This window comes from Mirounga leonina, unplaced genomic scaffold (assembly GCF_011800145.1).
Source record: "Mirounga leonina isolate KUSES-001 unplaced genomic scaffold, KU_Mleo_1.0 Mir_129, whole genome shotgun sequence".
NCBI lineage: Eukaryota > Metazoa > Chordata > Mammalia > Carnivora > Phocidae > Mirounga > Mirounga leonina.
This window is the reverse complement of record NW_023270323.1, coordinates 46196479-46208558: the sequence shown is the minus strand read 5'-3', so window position 1 is coordinate 46208558 and position 12080 is coordinate 46196479. Positions and strand designations below refer to the sequence as shown.

Genomic DNA, 12080 nt, shown 5'->3' with positions numbered 1-12080 from the left:
CTTGAGGAAAAGTTCTAAAAGCTTAATAATCATCCACTGTTTTCTTATAGGATGGTTCTTGTTGTGAATTGTACCTCAAGACTCAGAGGGGACCCAGAGAAGTACCATTGCTTATCCTTAACTCTGCCTTTCACCTCTGCTCTCCAGAGGGGGAATCTCAGAGAGAAGAAACTCCCTTTCCTACTTAGGTAGGACAGTTGAGCTTCAGGAAAGGCTTATATTATCTAAGTCTGATCAAAGGCTTAGATATTTTTGTAATGCTTCACATCATATATGTTCTTGATGGTGTGAAAGTACTTTGCTACTGTTTCAGTTAGGATGCTAGGTCTGCAGTTAAATACCCAACTGAGCATTTGAGACATTTTATTCTCTTACATTGCAAAGCGTATTGGAAGAGGCAGTACATCTAGTTCATAAGCTCTGTGATGTCATCAAGGACCCACTTTCTTTGTACCTTTCTGTTCCTCGGCACATTTTTTTTTTTTGGCAGGTGAAACAATTTTATTCCACAGTTGTCTTTAAAACCACAAAGACACTATGTTCTTCATATAAAAACATCAGTATAGATACCTATACTTTCTAGAAAATGATTATATAGACCCTCTCAAAGAAAAATGCACACCATTATATGGTTTCAGACAAGTTGCTAGGGAAAAACACATCTGTACTGATTTCTAAGTATAGATTATTGTCATCAGTACATGTTCCTGCATTCTTACAGATTTGATAATAAACATACAGACTGGCTTATAACTTAATGTTCCATCGGTTCATCAGCCTTTTCTGCAGGTTCCTCAGCAGGTTGAGCAGGCTGTGCCTTTCTCTGTGGTCTTTCTTCAAGACCTTCCAGGAGTGGGGATACATCATCATCATCATAAATCATAAACTCCAAATCTTTACCAACAATTCCAATGGAAACATTCTTTGTAGTTAGGTCCTGTTCTGCAGGAGGTGTCTCTCGTAAGGCACGCAGACCATGTTTAACCAGTGCATTCAAATTGCACTCCATAAACCCAGACATACGTCTCTTTAAGTAAGAACGAGCTGATTGAGAACGGCCTCCGATGGACATGGCTCTACAGTCAAAATAGTTGGCAGATGGACAGGTTTGGAAAATGTGAGGGCCCATATCATCATAACCAGCAATAAGCAGCCCAACACCATATGGTCTCCGGCCATATCGTTGTGTTGGTGTCTGGGTCTTGCTTCCAATTAGAGATACAAGACGAGACACAGGAAGAGGTCTGTCAAATACAAATCTGGAATCCAAACACTCTTGGCGCATAAAATTACATAACAGTCTAGCATCAGCAGTAAGTCCCGCAATTGAGGTACCAATATGGTTGTCAACATGGAGAATTTTTTTCTGATGAGCTGCAAGCTCTGACTGTGCTCTCTTCAATGCAACCAACACTGCGTGGGTTTTCAGACCAACTGTGGCTGAACCTTGCTTGACAGCTTCCATTGCATACTCAATTTGATGAATCCTGTCCTGAGGGCTCCAAACAGTGACATCATTGTCATCCTGGTTGTGAAACATGGTTCCGGCGCAGGTCTGGCTGTGGCCTCCTGCAGAGGTGTGGGTTCAGGAAGGTTCAATGGCACATTTAATTTTTGTCCTTTTTTTTGCATCATGTGGCAAGATGGTTGCTGAAGTTCTAAGCATCACTATGACATGGCATCATCCCAAATAGGGAGGAATCAAGAGGAAACATTAAAGTCATGATCGATAAGACTAGCCATAATCCAGTCCTTGGAACTGGGCACAATGCCAGCCCCAAAACAAGTGGGTTTTGTTAGCAAGGAAAAAGGGAGAGAATGGCTATGGGGTAAGCAACTAACATTGTCTGCTACATGTAATCCTTCCTTTTTAACCATGTGAAATATAACAGTGTTGCATAAAGGCTCTAGCTTGGGTTTTACTTCTCCTATGTCTGTATCCAGACCAATTTTATTTCTACTCCCTTGTTCCCCCTTGACTTTCCACAGTTTAACCTTTCCTTCTCCTGGCACCTCCCCATCACCACCCAGTGGATTTAAGCAAGTCCTACTATTATTTACTACTATGTGTTAAGTTGAACAGTGTGAACTTGCCAATATTAACATATTTTTCCCACAAAAATTTCACAATTTACCCAAATAATTTGGGACAAATGGAAAGTAAATGATAACTATGGAAAGTAAGTATATAAAAGTTGCTTAAAGCCACCAGAGAATATTTCAAATGATGAAAACAAATCTAGTTTGCAACTTAAAAACCAGTGATAATTTACATTAGACATCTTCATTTGGAAAAGAGAAAAAAAAGTCACCTGCTAATAACATTGAATCACATTCCTAGTGATTGACAATGGTGGACAAGATGTCCATTTTTATTTCTTAAATTTGATTAAGGTAATCCAGTCATATCCTGCAGAGAGAAAAAAAAAAAAGGCATTATCTTATGACTTTCTTGTATAGTATGAACTACTATTTACCTTACACCTTCCTCTATCCCAGTTGGGTATATTACAATGTCTGCACAAATATTGAAAAAAGAATGGAACTCAATAGAGAAGAATTAATCTTCCTACAGTAGGACACTTAAAATTAAAAAAAGATGAGTGGAAAAAGCCAGCACAGACGGGGAAAGATAAGATAAGTGTCTCAAACACTCGAACATGGAGAAGATCCAGCACTTTGCAGGAAGCCATAGCTAGACTTTGTAACAGGAGAGGAAGTTATCTGGAAAATGGCATTTCTCACACACCAGCTGTAAGTCAATCTCCTGGGTAAGAGTATCGAGTTAAACAACCCTTGTAGGTCTCTCATGTCTGTGAATGTAATAAGATTCCAGCAACAGAATCATTCTTTTGTTAAGTGGTTTCCCACTTGCCACTCACATACTTCTTCTCCAAAGTCTCATCCACCCAGTTTCATGTGCTTAGTCCCATATGTCCTTTTGGTGGACAAAATAGATCAATAGTATCAGACGTCACCTGGAGGTATAGCCACATAAAAAATAAAGCTGCACTGTGATCATTAAAATGTAGGCCAGTTAACAATGGGACAGGGACAGCGTGAGAGTTTTTGAGGAATTAAGAAATGAGAACAAAGAAGGAGAACTTAATATAAATACGCGAATGACAAAAAAAAAAAAAGGAAATGAAGATTGTCAGAAAATGAGGGTGCAGAAACACACAAGACAACAGCAGAGTGAGAGAAAAGATTTGTTCTAGTTGGGAAAATGTGGGTTACAGTTCTGGCTTCACCAACTAGTCATGTAATTTTGAACAAGTCACTTAATCTTTACTTTTTAAAAACAGCTTCATTGAAATGTAATGTACATTCCATGCCATTCACCCATTGCAAGTATACAATTCAATGCTTTATAGTATATTCACAGAATTGTACAACAATTACCACAATCTAATTGTAGAGCAATTTATTACCTCCAAAAGAAATCTCATACTCATTAGTGGTATTTTCTCCTCCCTCAACTTTGGCAACCACTAAGCTACTTCTGTCTCTGTAGATTTGCCTCTTCTGGATATTACATATAAATTTCACTTAGGCAATGATTTCAAGGTGCATCTGTGTTGTAGCATATATCAGTTCTTCATTTTTATTGCTGGTTTTCTTGTCACACTTTATAATTAAAAAAAAAAACAAATAGCAATTTCCCTATTAGGTTACTTCTGTGAACTTTTTTTTTGAGTTAATTATCCTTGAAAGAAAAATAGGCATCCCTTATCTGGGAATGACTAAGATCATTGCAATTTACTTTCATGAAGCAGAAGTAAAAACTGAGAAACAGATAAATATCTGTATTTTCTGAAATGTAGAGAAACTTACCTTAGACCTTGTGATTCCAAGGACTCACTGCCAACTTTCACTTGTTTGTCATTAGTTCATTCATTCAACAGGTGTTGAGACTTCCATGTGTAAAGAACTATGTGTTCCTTTATTGCCCCCAAAGAAGGGATATGTAGGTAACTAAGATATAACTAGTTCTTATCATCCTATTCAGTCCTAGGAACAAAATCACTTCATCTGACACCTGCTGAGGTGTGCCATCACAGAACTGAAGGGAGAAAGAAGAGAGAGCCAAAGCGTTGGTAGGCATAATTTTCTTCTCAGGTCTTATGGACATTGGAGTCCGTTTGCTCAGACTCTTACTGGAAATATAAAATCCTTCTAATTAGTTAAAGTTATCTCAGGTAGTGTCCTTATAGTTTTTATAACACAAACCAATAGGAAATCTTCATGGACTGGGCTAAAGCTGTGAGTTTTGGGGGTTGTGGAAAACTGGAAGACGTATGTGCTGGCAGATAAGAAAACAGCCAGAGGGCACAGTGTCGGAGGTCTTAATAAGAAAATTGGCAATGGGAAGCTTATCTGGAGCAAAGATTTCCTCTGGGTAGGAGACCTTTGCCTCCACTCACCCACTTTGTATAATGTTCTTATTCTAGACCAGTATTAAATAAAATAACATATTGGGCATTTGGGTTCTTAAGATCATTCTTTTATTTTATATACCCTCAACTTTGGCAACCACTAAACTACTTCTGTCTTTAGAGTAGTTGTTCTAGCAGGTAGATCTAGAATCTAATATTAGTTCTAGAATCTAATATTAAGTTCAGTTCTAGGACTTAATAGGGCTTGTAAGTAAAAATTTAAAAAGAAAGACTCTAAAAAGAAAACATCATGCTGTTATTGGCCATGAGGAAGAGTTGGATATTTATTTCATAAAAATGAAAGAATGGTTGCTCTTTATGGGTCTCAACACAGAATAATTACAAATATACCTTAATAACTGAGAAGTTTAATATTAGTAGTTTACCAACAAAAGGCCTATCATTTTTTTGGCAATTTTATGCCTTTTTGTATAAAGCCAAAAAAGTTGACCAGATTGATTCAAGTTGTGAGGAAAAAAGCTAATTGGGTGAAGGTATATATTCTGTACCTACTCTGGTGAAATTTACCCAAGAAAAGGGAGAGAAAGGGACAAATCTATGGATACAGAATAAAATTACAATACTGTGAAGAATGAACACACTTTTATTAAAAAACTTACTTCTAATGGACAATTTCACACACAAAAAATTACTTAGCAAAACCAAATGAAGTATAAATAAAACCCAGAAAATCTTAATAGACCAATAATATCTAAAGAAATTAGATCAGTATTTAAAAATCTAGCCCCTTTCCTGTTAAAAAAGCCAAAATGAAAACCAAAACAGAAAAGACAAATAAAACAGATTTAGATAAGTTCAAAAGCAAGTTATAACACATCATCAAGAAACAAATAATTCCAAAGCCATAGAAATCCCTCCAGAGAAAAGAACAAGTAACACTTCCCAAATAATTTGATGAGGCTAATATTGTTATGAGGCTAAAACCAAACAAGGATTTTTTTTTTTTTTTGGTAACAGATGATTAAAAGTCATTCTCCCTTGTGAAATAGAGATGCAAAATTCCTGAACAAAATTATTAGCAAACCAAATCTCACAATGTATTGAACAAATACATCATGGAAAAATTGGGCTTTTCCAAGGAATTCAAAGAAGGTTTAATGTTTAAAAGTACATTTGCAAAGCATGATACAACTGTTTATTTAGACTATTATTATCAAAATTATTACCTGCCTGATAATTCAAGAGCCCAATGAGGGCAAAATTGCATCTATATTTTTTTCACTGTTTGATTCCCAGTTCCAAACATATGTGTTCTTGGCAGGCACTCAAATATTCTTTTGCTATTAAATTGAATGGCAAGTGGTTGGATATCATAAAAATTTAGTTTCAGAGTTATTTATAGAAACCAAAATGTATCAGATGTTCTGAGTCAATTTAAAAGTGGCAAAAAAATATGTAATCTTTTAAAAAGTAGAGATCATGTCCTAAGGAATCCTCTCTAGTTGTTTTGCAGTCCAGATGGCCAAAAAAATGTTTCTAGAACTCCATTCTTGGCTAATATTGAACTGACCCTTCCTCACTGAGCCCCAGATCTTCCTCAGAGACCTTCTCAATACAGTCTTAGAGTTACTTTGTATCAGACAATTGGAATTGGCACATACAACACAACCTAGTTGGGATTTCTATATTGTCTCGGGGGAAAAATACCACATTTTTTACTCTAACAAAATATTTAATTATATATTGACTGATGATACTAGAATAAAAGCAGCCTCAGGAAAGCCTACCTTTTAATGTAGATTCAATTTCTCCACTTGGCTTTCCCTTTGGAATGAATATAGGACCTAATGGCAACAGTTTGGGACAAATTATCATTTCAGATTCAGCCAAAATCACTTTTTGTTTTTATTCTGTTAAAAAACCCTAATGGTTTGGTGAAGAATTTGGATTCTAATTGCAGCTTGGTTTTGGCAAAGCTAAACAAAGATTATAAATATTCATGTATCTAGATGCTATATCTCAAGTTATTGTTATTAAACCTCTTAACTAAATTCCAGCCAGAAAAAGAAACACATTTCTCAATTCCTTTTTTTTTTTTTTAAAGATTTTTATTTTTTTATTTGACAGAGAGAGACACAGTGAGAGAGGGAACACAAGCAGGGGGGAGTAGGGGAGGGAGAAGCAGGCTTCCCGCAGAGCAGGGAGCCAGATAGGTGATTACACCTAAGGCAGATGCTTAAGGACTGAGCCACCCAGGCGCCCCTCTCAGTTACTTTTTGAAAAGTCATATGTTAAGTGGCCAAGAGGTTCAAGATAGTTCTCATAAATCACATAATAGAGGCAGTCTTACTTAAATTGTAGACAGTTATCTTTCAAAATTAATTTGAGGTTCAGAGGCAAGATAATCAGTATCATTTTCTATAATATTCAGGCACTTTTAATTGAGCATTGCTACTCTATCCTTAGGAGTCCTTTCTCCAGTTGGAGCAATCATACTGTTAAAAGTGTCAGTTTCAATCAGTCTTGCACCAGAAGGTACCATTTGGCCATGTAAATATTATCGAAGAGATCTAAAGATGCTTTTTCTGTGAGGGCTTAGATGAATAGTTTGTCTTTCTGCATACAAATCTCACGTTCTCTACAAGCAAAGACTGAAAGGTGTTTTCCAATTTTAATTTACCTTATTATTTACAGATATAATACTTTTATTATTTGAGTTAAAAAAATGAACTATCAAAGCTCTTCGTTTTTTGTCTCTGTGTATGGAGGGATAAAGCATATTTCTTAGCATTTTTCAAGTAGTTGACTTTAAAATTTTTCTCTCATAGTTGAACGAAAAGTAATTATAAGTAATTATAAAACTTACTAAAGACGATGGCAGCTCTTAGAAATATAGCCCTATAAAAATTAGAAAAATTATGAAACTTCCTGAAAATAATTAGAAGCATTGGGCTGAAATAGCTTTGAGTGATTCAATAAATGTGCATAAAATCATACACAGAATACAGATATTGCAAATGACTCAAATTATTAGCACTGTCTCCTAGACTTTAATTTTTATGGGCAGATTTTTAAAAATTAAGTCATTATATGAATTTGAATAAAAAAGCAAGAAATTATTTGGTCTATCAAATCATAAAATAAAGAGGTTCATTGATAGTGTTGTGAGGAGTTAAACTTTCAAGTAGGGCTATCATAGAGAAATGGTAAAACTTAACTAAAAATATCAGTGCTTCTAGGAGGAGCTAATTCTATGCCTTGGGAAGAGATATTTCAAGATTAAGCTGGAAACTTTTGTTGCCAGAAAGCAAGTATGCTTTGAAATGTTCTGATGTGGTGTTGACAGGACTCAGAAGCCAACTTAAAAAGAGCTTTCATTGGCCAAGCTGTGACAATTTGAGCATAGAAAAAGATAAAAATCAAACTGATTAAAACAGCAGAACCTAGAAGAAGCCATTATTCATAATTATTCTTAAAAGAAGATAGGACTTTATTTTCTCTTCATACAAATGGTACTATATTCAGGTTAATTTCTTTAAAGGAAAATAATATTTTTCAAGTTTAAATATGTAAATATGTGTATATATATAATTTTTAGGATGGGTAAGATGACATCCATACACAAAGGATAATGATCACCACCATCACTGCGGTATTTTTTGGAATCTACTTTGCTCACCATTGTGTGCTTTTTGATCTCCTTTCAGGGATCATTTGTTTTCTTCTAGAAATATATTTTAGGTGCTTTTATTTAGGATGTCTTAATGGGGGAAATCTGTTTTCATCTAATAACTTCCTTGTTTTGCCCTCATTCTCGAATGATAATCTAGTTGGATATACAAATCCAGATTGACTTTTGAATATATTTTTGAATACATTTTCTTTTCTCTTCTTTTTTTTAAGATTTTATTTATTTGACAGAGAGAGACACAGCAAGAGAGGGAACACAAGCAGAGGGAGTGGGAGAGGGAGAATTAGGCTTCCTGCCAAGCAGGGAGCCCAATGTGGGGCTCGATCCCAGGACCCTGGGACCATGATCTGAGCCAAAGGCAGATGCTTAAGGACTGAGCCACCGGGGCCCCCATTGAATACATTTTCTCAACATTTTTCTGGCTCCCATTGTAACTATAGATTTGTTTTTAGTTGAATTGTTATACTTAAAGATTTTCTTTTACCTGTGAATGCTTTTAAGTTCTTTGTTCTTTATATGTGAACAGTGACTTTGTGTTTTTTTGTTTACTCTTTTGTCTTCAGAGCTCAGAATAGTGGCTGATAGTACTTTCTCAATAAATAATTTTTCAATGAATAACTTCAAAGTTTTCTGTAGTTTGAATCTAACCTTAGTCATGGTGTTCTTGGATGAGTAAAATGAGACAAAGGGCCTGAAGAATATAGTATGGTACCTGGCACATAACTACTCAATAAATGCTAGCTTCCATTTTTACTGAGAGAAAAAGATTATTGATCTCTGTAATAGGAAGAAGAGGAGCTATTACTCTGTGAGCCTACGTTCTAGAGAGTAGGCAACACACACGTGCACACATCATATCTTCTCATCATATTTCCAAGTTTAAAATACAAATATTGATTTTATTTCTTATTTTCCCCCACTTTGGCTCCACAAAAAGTGTGTGAGTAGTAAGATTTAGAACAAAAATATTTACAAAACAAAAAGAGTTACCTCTCCAGTTCTGTTGGATGGTGCTGCAAGTATGAAACAAGGATTGCTTGTTTAAGAGTGGGATGTAGTCTTTACAAGCTGAAGAGAAGTTTATCCTGTTAAAAGGACATTTTGCTGAAATGCTTTCATGGAGTGAAAGCATTAGACCAATTTTTGAAATAAATTGTGAATGAAAGCGTTAAAAATAGTAACTTTGAGGGTAAAGGTGATATTCTTGGACCATGTCATTATAGGTATTTTTTCCTGCAGTGTCTTTATAGAAGGGTTCTGTTCTATGTATACCAAGACTTCTAAACTTCTCTCTGAATATGTTCAAAGAAGTGAATAGAAATTTCTTTAATTATGTTCCAAATCCATCAAATAATTCCATTTGAGATTTCTGAGGAGATTCTATACCCGTATTTTCATTCATCTAATTTTTTTTTAGGATATGGTTATTCAAAACTTCTAATTGGACAGAATTCATTATTTTAGATCAAGTATTTTTAATACTTACATGATTCTAAAATCACACATTCAATAAAAGTCAGCATCAAATTAAATATTTGACCAAATTGTCTTTATTTACTTTGCTAAAATTATACTTTGCTTAAATGTATAAAGCCTACTTTCTGATAACATCTTATATATGATGAAATTCAGCGTTCTGTGGTTTCCACTTGGGCATATTCAACCAGATTGGGTTACCAGCATTACTAGAAAGACTCTGTAATGTTTTATAAGATGGTCCCTTGGCTTGGAACTTCCGAGTGAGTGAGGTATTGATTTGAGATCAAAGCATGCTTAACATAGTCCCTCAAAGTGCTCAAAAAATACCTGCCAAATGAAAATCTTTCAACCCTGGAGTGGGGAAAATGATATTTAACAAATGTGAGTGCTTTTTTGCATGTGGCAGAGAATTTTGAAAATTTCATTGGTCCTATGTACATATTCCAGTGTGATGCATGTGTATTACATTTTGTTTCTTTCATGAAGAACTGAAGAACTGACCCTACCTCGGGGTGAGTGGTAACAGCTCCAGACAAATGTAGCAGCCCATTGCTGTGCTTCCCTTTCCCTCTCCCACATGTAACATGCCTGGCTTTACAGTCCCTTCTTTATAAAGCTGCAAATCTAAGTGCCCAGATCAGTTTATGGCTTCTTTTTTTCATCTAGCAGAAACAAAAAAGTGTCAAGAGAATGGAAGAAAGTTCTTTTCCCAAGCATCCCGGTGAATATATGTTCTTTTGAAAGTAGAGAGGAAATTAAACTGGGGCTGAACCATTTTTCTTTTTTTCTTTTTGAAAGCTCTCTGTTGTTTGATGTCCATGATGATCATTTAGACTACTCCAGAAGCTGCTGGAATAATATACTTACTTAACAGTGCCTGGAGATTTCTTAAATTTGAAAAAACACAAAGCTCAGAAAGATAAATTTTGTTTCTGTAGTCTTTGTTTACAGTTTGTATTTGGTGAGACTTACCTATAATGCATTGCATCTAGGCTGTGTAGCCGTTGCATCCTATACCAAATTAAAGAAGAATGTTTAAGCCTGCCAGATGTTGTTTTCATTAAATTATTGATATTTATATTTATACAAAGGTAGCTGAAAATGATCTCATAGGTTCCTATCAGCTCAATTTCCCAAATGACTCAGTGATTTCACCTTAAATCTATAGCACATAAGAGAATTTCTAAATTATCCTTGAGAAATAATTTTTACATTTATTTTTAGAAGGTAAGTTATATGAATTAATATGGGGGTCATGGATTAATACAGCTGTTGGAAATGAGAAACACTGTATGTTTTAATACTTGAAGTGACCTACTAAGAGATAGTATCATTAATTGGTTTCATGCATGGACTTTACTTACAGATATGGAGAAATTATGCTACTGTGGGTTGAGATCCTGGCTTGGTATATCAGCTAGCTTGTTTTGATTGCAAAAACCCAAATATTGGCTAACTTAAACAAAAAGTAAATATATTGACAAACTGTCAAGGTATAACAAATCTGAAGATTGGAGAATCATATCCTGACATAGGCAGAAACTGTAGTTTGGGGAGAGTTAAAGAAGCAAGAACTACAGGAAATTTCTCAAAATAGAAATAGATCAAGATGCTGCTTCTGATTGAATGGGACTCACCATTTTTTAAAGCCTCACACTACTTCCTCAAGGATCAAAGTCCCAGAAAAGAGTGGCTACATTTTGTCCCTCTTCCAGTACCAGTCTAGCGGAAAGAAGAATCCAGCCCTTGACCTTTTGTAATGGAGTCAACTATTTCTTACCTATGAAGACTGTTCTTTTTTTTTTTTTTTTTAAGATTTTTTAATTTATTTGACAGAGAGAGACACAGTGAGAGAGGGAAGCCCGATGCAGAGCGGGAAGCCCGATGCAGGGCTTGATCCCAGGACCCTGGGATCATGACCTGAGCCAAAGGCAGACGCTTAATGACTGAGCCACCCAGGTGCCCCTCTGAAGACTATTCTTAACGAATGAGATACAATTCCCTATAAGGAAGTTGGAATGCTGTGGGAAAGAGACGATGCTGGGAACCAAGAAATAACAAATGTGCATTATGCTTGGCTACTTACTAATGATGTAAACTCTCTTAGCCTCAGTTTCCTTATCTGTAAAATAATGACTATAATTCCTACTTACTGGATTACTCTGAGTATAAGATCAGGTAATACATAGAAAATTCTGGGTACGTAGTATTCACTCAATAAATATTGGTTATCACTATCATTATTTTGTACTTTCTGTGGTTCTTTCACATACATTGGCTTTTTTAAATCTTCACAATATCTTGTCAGGTCACTGTAATAGATTTTATTACTTTTGTTTTATGGATAAGAAACTTGGACTTAGGAGGCATTGCCCAAAGCCTAAAGCCTGGTGTTATTCCACATACCCTGTGTTTCCTTCTACAGAGTCCAGCACATTACTGCAGTATCATCAGTTTGGAAAAAAAGATGAGGGAACACTGCCGAGCCAGAGTTTTCTTTCTGAGAAAGAGAG

At 35.4% G+C, this 12080-nt stretch overlaps 2 protein-coding genes across 5 annotated transcripts in view; one reads left to right on the top strand and one right to left on the bottom strand.

Moving 5' to 3' along the window:
* GRXCR1 (glutaredoxin and cysteine rich domain containing 1) overlaps positions 1 to 12080 on the top strand; it is a 308941-nt gene that overhangs the window by 81064 nt on the left and 215797 nt on the right. The window lies entirely within an intron of this gene.
* Positions 755 to 1540, bottom strand: LOC118010572 (proteasome subunit alpha type-1-like). Its single transcript, XM_035005063.1, has one exon. It carries the CDS (start codon positions 1538 to 1540, stop codon positions 755 to 757), a length of 786 nt encoding a protein of 261 aa, XP_034860954.1.